The following is a 16,377-nucleotide window of genomic DNA, read 5'->3' as shown; positions in this document are numbered from 1 at the left end:
CAGTAAGATAAAAGTAGTAACACAAAATCCATTTAATGGTTTACGTGGGTTTGTCTTCTGAACACACACGCATGCATTTAGCCCAGAGTTTGGGTTGCAAATCAACAAATGTTGCCAACTTTCTGTCATGTGTTTGTGTGACGGAGCTGATATTTTCTCACAGAATTTGGTGAAACATTGACAGATAAATACTTCATATCAGTCGAATACGACTACTACTGCTTTAGGAGGACGGCTGCCTGTGCTCCTCCCCCTCCTATACCACAAATCAAAGAGGCAATGATGTGTCTTCACAATTGAGATTCACTCTAAATGGATAATTTATATAATATATATGATATTTATAATAATAGAGCCCAGTTTGTCTTCATTGATAATGTGGAGAGTCCACCCTTTCTTCATAAGATGTTCTGACATTACTTGAGTGCTAAAGACATTTACGCTGTCTTTTATTATATTGCTATTTCTGAGGGGGGGTTTAAAAGTGTATTTAGTTTTTCATGTGGATGTTGTTTTAGTTAGATTATTGTATTTTTCTTTCTTCCTCCATAACTGCTGTTGTTTACTGCTGAGAATGTTTTGTTGAATTGGAAAAAAATATCAAATAAAGAATTTGGTCAAATACAAATGTGCGACAGGCAGATATTTGGTACAATTTAGGAGAAACTCATTTTGTTATACTGTGTGCTGATGTGTCTCAACTCCATTCCCCCACATTTGAACAACATGTGTTGTTAAATACAGTATTGACATATGAGAATAAATAAATGTTCCTTCTTGCTTTGTCCAACAGGGGTCAGTATTTTAATAGCTATTGTCATAGCAAGGTTTATATTTTTCCAACATGTAATTTCTGTCCTCTGAGGTTTGATACAAACATAAAACTTGTTTTCCTGCATGATGATACACACAATAAAGTGTTTTTTAGCACTTCTTCGGGGTGGTTGAGCCTGTTAAGCCCCCGTATGGCTCTTCAGAGGCTCTCCACTACTTCTTCAGCTTAGTTTGGATAAGTTGGGGGAAATGTTTTCATTTGACAGATATTTGACAGATAACTGTGATATTTAGCACAATTATTATTTAGTGTGTGCGTTTATAACATTTAGGTGTGTGGAGGTTTCTCACCATCAAGCTGCCCACTGGTTCATTTAATTAACAATTTTTGCACCAGACTCCAGTCAAAATTTCTCAATATTTAGTGACTTGCACATACAGATAATTATATATAACTATATATATATAACTATATATATATATATATATATATATATATATAGTCTAAAGGTGTCTAAAGTCTAAAGGTGTTTATGTTTATTGTGCGTGACAGTGTGCTGCTTTAATGTAAACATATATTATGCAGCCTGTGTGTATATGTGTGTGTGTTTGTTTATGTATATAAGTGTGTGTGTGTGTGTGTGTGTGTGTGTGTGTGTGAGTGTGTATATGTGTGTGTGTTTGTTTATGTATATAAGTGTGTGTGTGTGTGTGTGTGTGTGTGTGTGTGAGTGTGTATATGTGTGTGTGTTTGTTTATGTATATAAATGTGTGTGTGAGTGTGAGATAATAAAGGGCAGGTTCAGCCTCGCTGATGATGATGATGTCACGGCCGGGATGCCAGGCCCACGTGCGGGCAGCAGTTGGTTCCAGCCTCGGGGAGGGTCGACATCAACCGGACTGCGCAGCACAGGCGCAGTCAGATGCGGAGCTAGAAAACTAATCCAACCGACTGGGATTATCGCTTTCATCTAAATCCGCACCGGCGACACGGTGGGACGCCTCTTGGCGCAAATTCGGCGCTGTTTGTTGTCACCTTGCGGCCCCCACCACCCCCGTGATGATGATTTGGGAGGAAGATGCGCCGGTCTGAAATTTTCATTGACCTTCGGCTCCGCTCAGCAGCATCGAAGCAGCGTTGTGAAGCTCCGCGGCTCCTTCTCCGGCCCCTGCTCCGGCTCCTGCCCCACATAACCTCCCAGTCTGTAACACACACAGGTGCTGTGACCGCCTCCTAGCCGCTAATCTTTGGTTTTCCCTTTAATCAATCAAGACCGAGGCAGATGCCCCTCGCTCTGTCATCCCGGCTTGTACTATGGTGGAGTTTCCATCTCTCAGCCCTTACTGGCCTCTCATCCGCTTCCTGGTGCCTTTGGCCATCACCAATGTTGCCATCGACCTCGGAGAACAGGTAAAGTCTGTGTTTAGCTTTCGTTCGGTTTCCTCCGTAGCGTCAAGGAGCCGCGCACCGCAGCTTTGTCTTTGCTAGCAGCGGCTAGCGTTAATGGCTGTGAGGCTTTAATTCAGCCCGTGTGAGGTTCACGTCTCCGTGTGTCCACCGGCGTTGAACCAGCACAACACCGCCGCCCACCATCATTTTTAGGGCTCCAGAAAACACCCACACCGCTTCTCCACGCTGACACTCAGTGTTTCCACCGTGTTTGGCCAGTCAGAGGCGGCTGGCTTGTGCTGTAGCCAGAGCTAGCTTAGCTGTCGGGCAGGCAGGCAGTGGTGGAGGTATCCATTAGGGTGTTCTATACATTATTTAGGAAGAGGAGAGGCGTGTGGACCACTCTGCCTCAGACAGGCCCGTGTTTGTTCTGTCACTCCTGCCTCCAAACACACCGAGCTGCTGCGGATTTTTTTTTTTTTTTATCATCCAGCCTGTCTCAGACAAGCACCACACTGCCTGTCTGTGATTTACCTTTTGATTAATCACTAAGTTGAGTCTGAGTCTGAATCAAGGCCTGTTTGTGTGATGATGGCTTTTTTCTTTATTTCCATGTAATTATATTCATGTTTTCCTGCCTGGGCATTTCCTGTCCCCCCTCAGCAGTATGACTGATCTGGCTGCTGTCCTCTCCCATGAGACCCTGTGCAGATAGTGTGAGAGTAAAATAAAAAAACACACACACATTGTGGCTTGGAGATGTTAGGATTAAGCTTATGTAATGGCTCTGTTAGCTGGTATAAATAGCACACAGCCCTGCAAAGGAAAAGAGCAGCTGTAGTTGTTCTGGAGGTAAAACTGAATGGAGAGGATTCTGGGAGGAAGTGTTGTGGGTGTTTCCTCTCCTGACAGTGTGATGCCACTTGTCAAAAGTCTTTTTTAAATTCTAATTGTGTCCATGAAACATATTTCATTTTTAATGCGGGATAGTGTCGACTGTGGTGGAGTAGCAATTGCCATCTGGTCAGAGATAAAGTTAGGCTAAGTCATGGTCATGTGGGCTAGTCACGCTACCATGCTGAACTTCTCCCCCCCCCCTCCTGTGCTGTCTCATTCCTCTGACACATCTCCCTCTCCATGCCCCCCCCCTTTTTTCTCTCTCCATAATATCTTTTCCAGGCTCTCAACAGGGGCATAGCCACAGTCAAAGAGGATGCAGTCGAAATGCTGGCCAGCTACGGCCTGGCCTACTCCCTGATGAAGTTCTTCACCGGACCCATGAGCGACTTCAAGAATGTGGGTTTGGTGTTTGTCAACAGCAAGAGGGACCGGAGGAAGGCTGTGTTCTGCATGGTGACGGCCGGGGCCATCGCGTTCGTCCTTCATATCTTGATAGGTGTGTGTTTAAGGGTTGTTTGTGCACACGTGATGACACGCTGCACTTAAACCGCATCCTGTAAAAAGTGAAGTTTTGGTATTCGTGGTTAAGTTTCGCTATTGTAGCATCCTCTGACAGCTTTCTTTGTGGGAGAGATTATAAAACAATGAAAATAAGGTAGACATTATCTCCTTAACCACCGCTCACCCTCTCTCTCCTCTTTTTCTGTCTATAGCGTACACAGATTTAGGGTACTACATCATTAACAAGCTCCACCATGTGGATGAATCTGTGGGACACAAGACAAGAAAGGCTTTCTTATATCTGGCTGCATTTCCTTTGTTGGATGCAATGGTGAGTGCACAGAGTAGCAGGATTATCCTACATGAGAAATCAGACATTTTATCATGGATTTAAACACGCCTGATCAGGAAATAGTTGTTTTTTGTGTGTTTTTTTTCAATCACCTGTCCGTGCTGCTTCAAGCAGTACCGTTGTCCCTCCTGTTTAGAGTCTAGGGCCTGTCATCCAGCTGTGGTTGAGTCAAAATGGCCAAAATAAAGCTTTTGTTTGGTTTTTAAACTTCTGTCATTGTTCTGTTTGAAGGCGTGGATTCATGCAGGGATACTTCTTAAGCACAAGTACAGCGTCATAGTAGGCTCGGCCTCAATCTCTGATGTTGTGGCTCAGGTAACCAGATCCATTCCTTCATATTAGTGTAATCCACATTTTTAAAATGCTGCAGTCTTTTGGAAGTTTTGTAGTCTGTGATGTTTATTTTAGTTTTTGGTGTTTATCTTTTCTGTTCTTTCCTGCAGATTGTGTTCGTGGCCATTCTCCTCCACAGTAACCTAGAGTGCGTGGAGCCTTTACTCATCCCCATCCTTTCCCTGTATATGGGTGCCTTGGTCCGTTTCAGCATCGTCGGTCTGGGTTACTACTGTAACATTCACGACAACATCCCAGACTCTAGCGGACTCGATGTGGGGGTAAGTGCTGCCTTTTTTAATTGTTAAGCTTAAAAATAGAATGAGGAATTCAGCTCATCGTTTCTAAAACAAGAGCGATTTTATTGGACATGTCTTGACCCCCTGCAGGGCGATTCCACTATCAAAAAGATGCTGAGTTTCTGGTGGCCCCTGGCCCTCATCCTGGCCACTCAGCGCATCAGCCGACCCATCGTCAACCTCTTTGTGTCTCGCGACCTCAAGGGGACCTCTGACGCCACAGAGGTGGGTGTATCAGGGATTTAATTCAACAAATGTATCTGTTCTGTTCCTCTAGAAATCATTTTCCTGTAATTTCTTGTAGTGACTAACTGTCATGCGTGATCGGGAAGAATTAAGTTTTTGTTAAATTTACTCCGGATGTTATTAATAAAGCTGCCACAAAATTACTTAATAGTAATTCTAGTATAATTATAGGCTTTTGTTCGATAGAGTGTCATTAATAAGGATTTTACAGCTAGTGGACTAATTTCTCCCTCAAGTTATTGCAGATGAAATGCTAGATGCTAACAAACTCCCTCTGGAGCTTTCTGGCTTACAGAGACCCTAACTACTAGAGACAATACAAAGCTGTTTACCAGAATGAACTGGAAATCATTGACAACACTGGCTGCCAGTGGTTTGGGTGATTCACCATGTTCATGTGGAACTCAGGGCATGATTACACTGAGTGAAAACATTCCTACATGGCCCTACTGTTCCTGCGTAAAGCCTGACACCGCCTGTTGTTGTTTGGGACACAATAACCAGCTCAAGGCTGTTATCCAATCATAAACTTGTGAAAAAGTGCACGCCGCCGGGAAAGCGAGAGACACACGTGTTGCTTTGAAGTCAGCTATTGTTAGATGCCCGTCATTAATTTAGCTGTGTGTGCTGCGTGTGGTATTTTCACCATTAAAGTGACGGCGCTCTGATTACTTATAGCTGCCGTGTCTTTGTCATTCCAGGCCGTGGCTGTCCTCACGGCCACATACCCTGTAGGTCACATGCCCTACGGGTGGCTAACGGAGCTAAGAGCTGTGTACCCCGCCTTCGACAAGGTAATCCAGCCTCCCCCTGCTAGTGTGGAATCAGTCTATATTGTAGACGGGCTTGTTTACCCCACTAATATCGCTCTCTCACCAACAGAACAATCCCAGCAACAAGATGAACGCTGGCTCCCCGGTCACCAAGTCGCACATTAAAAAGTTTACATTCTGCTGTCTGGCTCTGTCACTCACGGTAAGATGGGGGTGAATCTTTGTTATTTCTTCAGTCACATAATTGCACATTAATCAGCACAGAAGGTGTGGTTAACAGATTTTGTTAAATGTGTTTTGGCTTTAGCTTTTTAAAATGTGAGCTTTTCTCGGTTATATCATTTATAAATTGAATTGAAATTTGGATTTTGGACTGTTGGTGAGACACAATAAGCAATTTGAAGACTGACAGGCATTTATCACTATATCCTTGTTGTTTTTGCCCAAAATTAATTAAAAAAAGTTGCATTCCTTATGAGGATCACTGAAAAAATCATTCATGCAGACATCTAGACCCACCTTGGTACAGCTAGCATGAAGTTCCAGTATTCATTTTCATTGTAGGCTGTCCTACATTTGCAGAGTGTTTGTTTACGGTCTTAGGTGTCCTTCATTGAGACTTGACCTCTCCGACAGTGGGTGTCGGTTGTCGTACCGTGCTACAATGTTAAAACAAGCTCATATCCAAAGCAAGTCCTTTTTCTGTCAAGAATGTATTAAAATACTTTATTATACTGCATGCACCCATGTCTTTTTGACAGCAAATGCATTGTGGCTTGTTTTTCTGCACACGCTGATGATATTCGATTCTGTGCAACAAAAGATAAAAACAGCATCCAGAACGTGTTTCTCAAAACATCTAGGCTGTGTTTTCTAATCCTGCTGTATCACAGATCGGAGGATACAGTGAGCTGGTCAGGGTTCAGCTCTGACCGACATAACCGGTCCAGTGTTATGCAGAAACATGTTTGACATAGTTTTTACATACCTCGCCAGAGGCAATGCTGTCAAACGTTTCGCACTAAATAATCTCTAAACGTGGCTGCTTCCTCAGAAACGAGGGCATAATTTAGGAGTTCTGGAAAAAAAAGGTCTCACGTTGAAGACCGCTAGTTATGCTGATACAGCTGGACACTAATGTTCAAAGGGATGGGGGTTCACAAGTTGTTGCAGGCGTACTGAATGTACTTTGCCGTCCTCTCGTGGTTTCAGGTTGCAGAGAGAGGGAGACACGTTAGGGTGGAATTTATGAAGAGGCTAAGGGGCTATTGTGTCCCCCCCACCCACCAACACTCCCACCCAAGCTTAATAAAACACGTTTACTGAGACATATCAGTTAACACATTTCAGAAGCCCTCCGCAGGTGTACTTTCCTACTAAGTAACGAGTGCTGCAGTCACACTGCGTACGCTGCTGCTGACTGTTTGTTTTTCAGCTAAATGTTTGGATAATTGTCATGTTTTATGTCTCTCTAACTCCACCTTGCAGTACAAGGATGCAAATTGAATTTCTTCTTTAAGAAGGAGCCTTTGCCCCAGTTTGTCGTTTCAAGAAAAACAGGAAGTTTGTGGCAAAGGTTGGGTCTTTTAGCAGGAGGAGGAGGAGGAAGAGGAGGAGGAGGAGGAGAATGGCACACCAGATGTGGAATCCCAGTGCTGTAAACATGTATGTGAGGGTGTGTGCTTGGCACAGAACAACAGGCAGATAGGTATGGCCCATAGCGGTGCTGAAAACACACACGGACAGCCCTCATGCCAGGGCTTGTTCTGATTAGAGAGGAAGGAAAGACAACAACAGAATGAAAAACAGCAGAGGAGGCAGGCTTGTATTGTCTATTGTATAGACTTGTATTTGAGAGAGGAGCTGTGTAATGTTCAGTAACAAATAATTTCATCTTATGAAAACAGACTGTTCAGGATGTCGAGGCTGTGAGTCTGGATGTGTCACCTTGTTTAGAGAAACCACAGCTGAGTCAGGGGAGACGGCGGCTTTGCTCGAGCCAAACAGATTAGTTATTATGTGCTTTTATCAGGCTGAAATGATAGATGGTGAGGTGAAACCAAATGAAATCATCATGTACAAGTAATCTGTTCCTATATTTTGGCTCGGGATGAAAAAGCACCACATCAAAAGCTTCTGCGCAGTTCATTCATTCCTACTACATGTAAATCTTAAAGAAGAGCAAGCTAGTGAAATGTTTATGGAATTACTCGGGGCGATTTGTTTCGCAATACTCAAAACAATGTTTAGCTTGTGGTATCAATCAATCAAGCGCCAATTCACAACAGCGTTATCTCAAGACGCATTACATGAGCAGGTCTAGACCAAACTCTTTAATTAGAGAGAGACCCAATGATTCATGAATTCAAAATTAAGGATTCAAGGATTCCCAGATGAGCAAGCATCAGATATTATATTATATTGAGCAACAGTGGAAAGGAAAAACTATGTGTCATCCTTTCTCCTCCCCTTATTTTTTTTTCTTGCCATAATATATGACTCAGTGTCAGCAGCATATTATGATTTTACATTCATTCATTTGACAGAAGCTATTCAATCCAAGCCACAGCAGATCAGGGTGAAGCCTCAGAGGAAAAAGTGCTGCAAAATTCCACTTGACACAAGGACCACCAGGCTGCAGGTGCATGAAGGAACACATGTGTGCCTAGAAAATGACACTTCTTTTTATATAAGTTAGATGGAGATGGATGAACAGGCAGATAGACAGGGAGATACGTTAGATGAGTAAATGCACTTGGAAGAGGTTGGTTGTTCAAGCCATTTTTGAAGAGAGAAAGGGATTCTGCAGGCCGAGTAAAGTCGGCTAACTTGTTCCGTCACGGAGGAACTGCACAGGGGAAGAGTTTGAATTGATTTACTGCCTTTCTTGGACCGTCCGTCGTTCATTTGCCGGTCATGGTGAATGAGAGACGTCACAAACCTGAATTTGGGAGTTCAGCGAGCTAATGTATATGTGAGCACTGAAGACATGATCTTAATACGAGCAGTGACAGGGAGCCAGCGGACAAGTGGAGTCATATTAACTGTTTTTGGCTGTTTAAAAACCACAGGTGCTGCTACATTTTGGACATTTTTGTAGATGGAGATATTACTGTGCCGGCTGGCAGCACTGCCAGAGGAGCATGACTGTACACAAGGCAAGATGACGGATGAATGAATGGCCTGTACTGGGAGCTAAGCAGCAGTCACTTAGGACCTGATCTCTCTGACATTATATAGTGTGAGGAGACGTGACAGACTGAACACAACATGCTCACTGAAAGTTTGTTGGTGAGCTGGATGCTAATGCTGTGCTGAACAGAAGGACTGGCTACTGAACAACTGAGCTGAAGATGGTGTTCCTTCATCTATGGGTCGTCCTGGAGGGAAGGACAGAGCTTAACAATAGTCAGAACACCCATGTGGGCAGATAATGAGACCAAAGGAGGTGGTGACTACTGAAGAGGAGGGGACCAAGCACAGGTACTTGGTGTATCCCTGTGGAAAGGAAATGAAGCTTGGACTCTTTATCCTTGACGTTTTGAACGATCCCTGTGAGGTAGGACCCAAACCAGATGGGTCTAGGTAGATCAGACTGGGTGGACAGGGTGATTCATGGTGTCAGAGGCTGCCAACAGGTCCAACATAATGAGACTAAAGGAGAAGTTCTCAGCTGGAGAAATGGGTTTAGGATTGGTTACGGGATAACCCATGCCTGCTTAAACATTGTGGGGAATGTATTCGATGACAGTTTTCAGGGATGGAAGATGACAGCGTGTCCAGCTCATCAACAAAACTGCCCCACTGCCCTGGTGGAGAGTAAATAACAATTAGATAAATTGTGACTGCAGCTGCTTGAATGGTATTCAAATGAGGAATGGTTTCAAAGAGGGAATAATTTGGGTACATTTCCATTTGTTGGAAATCCCCTCTTCACCTGATGCCAGAATAGTCTGGGAGAAAGCAAGATTTATAGAACGCACAGCTGGAGTAGTGGTGTTTCTTTTGGGTCCACCAGGTTTGTACAGTGTGTGACTGGCTGGCAAAGAAAAGGATGAAACCAGCTTCATTGACGGTGGGCTGGAACTCCCACAGACCATCTGAGGAGGAGTTACAAGTGAGCAAAGACTGCCAGAAAATTTCAAGGCTCTTATTATCCAGTTGCCTTTTTGCACAAGGGCGAGTTTTGCATTTGCTTTTGACTGACAGGAACGATCTAGAAACATATGTGCAGGGATGAAGGAAGGCCTGGAAGATTGTGCCGTACATGGGCAGGATGGGGAGAGATGGCCTGTCGGTGCAGCCGATGAGGTCTTAACAGAAACAGAGCTGCTGCCTCAACGTTGCCCTTTGTGTGAACACTGAGAGCCAAATGCCAGATATGACACAGCTGATGCTCTGAGTATTTTTTGCTCACAGCTGAGACAACACGAGAGTCGGTCAGAGTGGAACCAGAAAAACGCCTTTTGTGGATCTGTAGAGCCCCTCTGGGCTTGTTCTAAGTTTGGAGCGCAGCGAAACAATCTTTGCACAGCTTTGAATAAGCTGATGTATTATTAATGTTCACATCAGACAGGTTTGTGTCGTTTCACACACACATAATGAGCTTATAATACAGTTACAGCTTTGAGATGCTTCGGTAATGTCGCACGTGCCTCAGCAAGTGCTTCTAGAAACAATAACATTGTCTGTCGTGTGTTTGCTCGCTTGTTTTTATGTGAGCTTCAAAGGCCCACATTCAATCCGAAACCTCTTGAGTTAATGAACTAATGAAATCTAATGAGGCGTGCCGGGCGACTCTATTGTGGGGCAGCGAGCGCAAAAATTAATTCGCTTTTGTCCGTTTTGTGCCCAGCTTTGCTTCGTGGTGTTTTGGACTCCTCATTTATCAGAGAAGATCCTGGTTGATGTCATTGGAGTGGAGTACGCTTTCGCAGAGCTGTGCGTGGTCCCGCTCCGAATTTTCTCCTTTTTTCCCCTGCCAGGTAAGACACTCGACTTTGGGTGTTTTTCAGCATCGGTGTCCAGCTGGCTTTTCCTTCCCGCTGTGGCTTTAACCCGGGGCGTAGCTGCGACCAGTGGGGTGATGTTTCCACTTTGTGTGTGTGTGTGTGTGTGTGTGTGTTTGCAGTGACTGTTCGGGCTCATTTGACTGGATGGCTCATGACCCTGAAAAAGACCTTTGTGCTGGCCCCCAGCTCGGTTCTCCGCATCATTGTCCTCATCACCAGTCTAGTTGTGCTGCCTTATATGGGGTAAGTCAACACTTCAGAGAGCACTGTGAGGGTCACAAAGGTCAGCACTGTGACTCAGGCTTCCTCTGTTGTTTCATTCAGAATTGTGTGTTATTCTGGTAAAATGTATGCGTTTATATACTTAGTTCAGGAGGAGGATTCACATCCACACTCTTAAAACTATCAAATCACTTTGGATAAAAAGCAGCTGCAACTGAGAACTTGTTCTGATTGATCCTTTTATGTTTTCAGGGTCCACGGGGCCACGCTCGGGGTTGGATCCCTCCTGGCCGGTTTTATTGGGGAGTCGACGATGGTTGCCATAGCAGCCTGCTATGTTTATCGACAACAGGTGAGAACACCTGGGTTCCGGCCATTGTAAACATGAGGGCGCACACCTTATTCTGAGGCTTCTGAAAAATCCCAGCAGCTGCCTTTTTTAAGCGGGTGTGTCCCTCACGTATTGTGATCGTTCTGTTTAGTTTGAATGAGATGCAAATGAAACAAATCCATCATGAATACATGCAAGGAAAAGCCCTGTAAAACCTTTCATTTAGGACAGCTGGGTTTCACACAAGCTACTGTGTTTGTCCTTACCACTGGCATTTGTATTAAGTGATTTAAAAAGGATGTTATGGCATCACACGGTATGTATGATAGAGCGTTTACAGCTGTCTGTCTCAGTCTGTCTCACTGATTGTCAGGAACATTTGTCCACTGAAAGGAAAATCTGTTTTTCAGTCCTACCCAATAATATTCTTGCCCAGTAATCAGAAGGACGACTTTTTTATTATATATTTCATCCAGAATATTACAGGTTATTATAGAAAATAACAGGATATTGAAGTCCAAGATAATGTTTGGACAAAGAGAGCTTTCACTGGTTTGACTTTGGTCCAAAGTGTCTTACTTTTATAGGAATAGTCACATTTTGGCTTTTGCTGAGAGTTGAATGTAGACACCACTTGTCTGTCTGTTCAATACGGTGCAGTTATAGATACAGTTAGCTTAGCTTAGCATAAAGAGTGGAAACAGGAGGGAAACGGCTCCGCTGGCTCTGGCCAGAGTTTGTAAAATCTGCCTGACAGGGAAGGAGGGAACTTCACTACTTCTCACACGAACATCCAGTTGGATTCAAGGATCTACCAATTAGATTTGAGGGGTCAAAGTTCATTGAGAATTCATACACTGAATATGACAACATTTTCACACAGATGTCTGATGGGATAAAATAATGAAGAGGTGACATTTAATATCCAAAAGGTCAAAGGTCAGATCCACTGTGGCATCATGACGTTCTGCAGAAACACTTTCCTGGTTGTTATTCGGCTCCATAACTCTCGATGACACTGATCTTGGGTTCGCACCTTAAACTGTGGTGACTGTAGAGATCTGTGTCTTGCTGAAGAGGGCATGTTGAGAGTCTGCTACAGTGTTTAATTGATTTAGACCCTGAGGTCCTTGTATTTGTCCATCATCTTCACTGCATGATAGCAGTGACAGGTGTGATGCCGCTCTGTCAGTCCTCTGAAGTGAAGACAGTGGAATCCTACATGTCAATATAGTGATAACTTCCATTTCACCAGAAAATACACTTCATACCTTATTTTATTAAGTTCCTTCAAAGTCCCAAGATAAATGTTATGAGTCTGAACAGACATGGACGCAAACTCCAGCATGACTCTTTGGCTTCAAGCTTACTTTTGTTACCATTTTTGACATGGGGAAAGGTGACGGCATATTAGGAACAAAAGTTGCGGCCATGGTCGGCACCTTTGACCCCAGGGCCATCAGGTCACCCCCCTCCTCCCTCTCTCTCTCCCCCCTCCTCCACCAGCTCATCATTTACACGTTTTATCTGTAATCCATACAAAATCTGAATTGTAATAATGATGCAGTGCAGTTTGTGGGTCATGTGCCAGAAAATTTCTTGATGTTAGAACCTGCGTGTTTAATCCCGACAAACACAAACGTGTTAATTTGAGCTCCAGAGGTGCTGTTAGCAAGTCTGGGTCGACCAAAAGTTACAAACTGCCTGTTCCACTTTTTTTTTTTTCTTAGTCTAGTCTTTTTTTCTTAGCTGACTGGCTGCTGGTTGTAGCTTCTCATTTATCAGACTGAGATCTCATCGAACTTCTCATTAACCCTCAGCAGTTAAGTAAGAAAACAACTGTATTTCCTAAAATATAGAACTATTCCTATTATACCAACAACCAACAATTCTCCATTTAATTAGTTAAGTATCTTAGGGTCTGAAAAGTCTTGTGTATTTTCCCACTACCTGAATTTAACATTTCTCCTCAGTTGCTCTCTGAACACATACGATTAACTTCTCAGTTTGAAATCTACAAGTCCACTAATATTCTGTAATGAGTTGCTGTTAACAACCTGAACAGTAGCCTGTATGTTCCTAAAAACCTCGTTCGTTTTTTTTTTTTTTTGCAGCTTATCGCACATCAGATTAGCACATCAGTCTTTGCTGTAACTTTCTGCCAGTGCTAGTTCTCCTTTTCTGTGACTTCTTAAAATTCAGTGGTTTTCATTTCTTGTCTGTCGTCTTCCTCAGAAAAACAGCGAGATGTCCAACGAGCTGGTGGTGGAGGGCGAGGACTCCGCCCCGATGAGCGAGGTGTGCTCCAGGACTCAGATGGACGCCATCGAGGAGCTCCAGGAGGAGGAGGAAGAGGAGCAGGAGTGAACTCAGACGGCAGGGGAAGGTAAAGCCGACCTCTATGTGGACCTTTGCTGAAGAAGGAGACCTGCCGAGTGTTACAGTGCTGGGGAGGAGAGAGGACCCGGGTATGGTTTGGTTTCAGAGGTTCTCCCGACAGACTAAACTTTGAATAAGAGTGACGAGGTCTTCTTCGCGTCGGCCTACACACCATTAAAACGCACACTGTAAAGAAAGCCATGCACCTCCAAGTGTTCATTCATTCATGTAAATACCTTCGTCTTCCGACCTTTTCAACAGTTCTCATAGTTCTGCATCATCACATCAGCGGGTGTATTAACCACTTTCATGTGTCTACTGGTAAACAAGGGAAAACGACACGGGAGAACTTTTCCTCCTCCGCAGCAAGAATGAAACATCTGTCGAGTGGTAGTGGAGTTGCCAAAATACAGAGTTCATTATTTTATGTTATTTTATCAAGATTAAGCAGCAAGGCCTTGCTTGAATTCAAATATAGACATCTTGTGGGACTTGTTGGGTTGTGCAATCGTATTTTACATACAATGGTGTACAGATTATTGTTGTTTTATATAGGTAATGCAATGTGTATATTTAATTGCCCAGAGGGGTCGGGAATCCCTCGTTATATCACTGAGTGTGTTACAGAAAACAGTTATGATTGTTCATTTTCCATGCAGTCTGGGAGTCCATCTACTTTTGTTTTGCCAAGCATTTTCCTGGTAGTATTCAGACTGTCGTATGTACTGTATATACTGTATAGGCATTCTTATTTGGCAAATAAATTGCTTTATTATTAACTCTTGTGTTTTGACACTGACTTTAGTTCTTCATTGTTTAGAGACAGACCCGACTGTTGTGTCTTTAAAACGTGTCGTAACTACAAAATCAACTACAAAAACTGACTATAAAACATTTTTATGCCAAATAAGTAAATATTTCCTGTTTTTGATGTTCTGTGGGCAGTGTGATCAAATTTCTTTTGTTTGCCAATAAACAAACCAAATGATCAGGTCGTTATCCTACAAAGTGACTTTTTAGTCCCCGTCAGCCAACTTAAGAAACAAAATCCAGATAAACTTTCTTGGGATGGACAAGTAGAGTCAACACCAATCACAGATACAGAGCATTGGAAAATCCATTGTATTCAGCCATGATTTACAGACGAGACCCCAAACAGCTGAAATGTGTCAATTGATCAGTTCAAAATCATGTTCAAAGCTCTCATTAAATTAGGAAAAAAATTAAAGTATCAGGCTGATAAAATCAGAGAAACAAGACTTTTACAAAAACAGGACTTTCATTTTTATCTGAATGCCACCCAAAACAGAGCAGGAACATTCCTACCAATGGCATAATCAATGTTTCACTGTTAGCTGATCACCTTCACCTGCTCTGGAATTAGGGCAAGGAAATGGCCTCGTATCACTAATAACCAACATTCATTCTTATTGTGCATTATTTCTAAGGCAACATGGAGGACCAAGCGAGCGTTTACTACTGAATCCAGTGGCTGGTGGTCGGGACTGGTGCCAGTATTTGCAGCAACATTGGCACGATTTTCCCCTCTAAACAGCTTGGTTAAAGGCAACATGTTACACATCGAGTTTGACACACACACACACACAAAATGATAAATCGTCAAACCCTTCATTGACTAATTCAGTTGTTTCACTGAATTAGTCCATAATTAGTCAATACGGTCTCACCTCTTAATCTAAAATGCTTTTTCTGACATAATGAAGACAAAAATAATAAATACACAAATCAAAGTGCCCAAATTCCAGTGTAAACACCAGCCATCTAATCATTTTTGGCGCTTTTGGCAGCTCCATTTTGTTTTTACAGAGAAACAAATAAAACATAAATAAAAATTTGGGCTTTTTTTTTTTCCCAACCCCTGAAAGTCAAAACGACACCCTGCAAACTAATTCGGACCTAACTGAGATAATTCATATCAATATCAGATACACTTATATGTACACATACCTAAGTAGAAAACTCTGTATACAGTACAGTGTGTACAAAAGTGTAAACCACATCTTGTACAGGGTCTCAAATCAGCATATTTTTTAAAGGAATAGGCTGACAAATTTGGGAAAAATGCTTATTTGCTTTCCTGCTGCGAGTCAGACATGAAGATTAATATCACTGTTGTGTCTGTAAACTAAATATGAAGCTACCAGCAGCAGCCAGGTAGCTTAACGTAGCACAAAGACATGTAACAAGAGGATTTTATTACCTTCGAACAGAGCCAGGCTAGCTGTTCCCCCCTGTTTGCAGTCTTTATGCTAAGCTAAGCTAACCAGCCGCTTGGTGCGGCTTCATATTTAATCAACAGACATCAGTGGTGTTGACCTTCTCGTCCAACTCTCATCAACAGTTCCCAGAATGTCGAACTATTCCTTTAATTGGCGTAAATCTATTAATCTTGGTGGACCTGAGGAGTGTTTTGTTTGTATGGCAGGAGATTTCTCTGCAGCGGCGATCAGCTCGAGTTGAGCTCCTTGTGTTCTGCAGCTTCTACGACTGGCACATTGTAGTGGCGGTCATCCTCTGTGACGAGGCACACGGACGGCCAGTCGTCCTTATGGTCGTCTGGGTAGTAGGTGACAAACTCCTCTGTGTCTGCCTTGTACAGTCTGTAAACTTGAATGGTGCACTGCAAGGCGTAGCCCAGCAGGAACATCTCCACCTGCGCAGACCGGGGACATAATTACACATCTGCAGAGGAGCCATTAAAATACGTACTTCTCAAACATCACAATGTTCAATCTGTAGCTCAGGCACGGGTTTTTTGTGGGTGTGGTTTCTTTATGGAACCGGAGTCTGTAAAAGCTTTTATTAAAAGAGTGAAAATAACAATTAAATCACTCTGGAGCACGT

General features: G+C 43.2%; 2 protein-coding genes across 4 annotated transcripts in view; one reads left to right on the top strand and one right to left on the bottom strand.

Annotated features, from left to right (window-relative positions):
- The window catches only part of LOC139220726 (uncharacterized), a 275,609-nt gene that overhangs the window by 249,890 nt on the left and 9,342 nt on the right, over nucleotides 1-16,377 (bottom strand). For 2 of the 3 annotated variants that reach the window (XM_070852543.1, XM_070852542.1), the window contains exons 11-12: nucleotides 15,705-16,186; nucleotides 15,326-15,642 (exon numbers count right to left, since the gene is read on the bottom strand). In XM_070852543.1, coding sequence (XP_070708644.1) covers nucleotides 15,980-16,186 — 207 coding nt within the window. In that variant the 3' untranslated portion in view covers nucleotides 15,326-15,642; nucleotides 15,705-15,979. Of the gene's footprint in view, nucleotides 1-15,325; nucleotides 15,643-15,704; nucleotides 16,187-16,377 lie in introns of those variants that run through there. The other variant, XM_070852544.1, reaches the window with a different exon arrangement.
- On the top strand, nucleotides 1,653-14,291 carry ankha (ANKH inorganic pyrophosphate transport regulator a). Its single transcript, XM_070852549.1, has 12 exons — nucleotides 1,653-2,185; nucleotides 3,344-3,560; nucleotides 3,778-3,896; nucleotides 4,149-4,232; nucleotides 4,361-4,531; nucleotides 4,640-4,774; nucleotides 5,497-5,589; nucleotides 5,678-5,770; nucleotides 10,424-10,553; nucleotides 10,700-10,823; nucleotides 11,055-11,154; nucleotides 13,369-14,291. Exons 1-12 carry the CDS (start codon nucleotides 2,090-2,092, stop codon nucleotides 13,498-13,500), a joined length of 1,494 nt encoding a protein of 497 aa, XP_070708650.1. The 5' UTR covers nucleotides 1,653-2,089; the 3' UTR covers nucleotides 13,501-14,291.

This window comes from Pempheris klunzingeri, chromosome 21 (assembly GCF_042242105.1).
Source record: "Pempheris klunzingeri isolate RE-2024b chromosome 21, fPemKlu1.hap1, whole genome shotgun sequence".
NCBI classification, from domain to species: Eukaryota; Metazoa; Chordata; class Actinopteri; order Acropomatiformes; family Pempheridae; genus Pempheris; species Pempheris klunzingeri.
This window is presented reverse-complemented; position numbering and strand designations above follow the sequence as displayed.

Coding starts and splice junctions, on each gene's coding strand:
- ankha (XM_070852549.1), top strand. CDS start 2,090: ATGGTGGAGTTTCCATCTCTCAGCCCTTACTGGCCTCTCATCCGCTTC. Junction 4,233..4,360: donor TCTCTGATGTTGTGGCTCAG/GTAACCAGATCC, acceptor TCTTTCCTGCAG/ATTGTGTTCGTGGCCATTCT. Junction 11,155..13,368: donor GCTATGTTTATCGACAACAG/GTGAGAACACCT, acceptor CGTCTTCCTCAG/AAAAACAGCGAGATGTCCAA.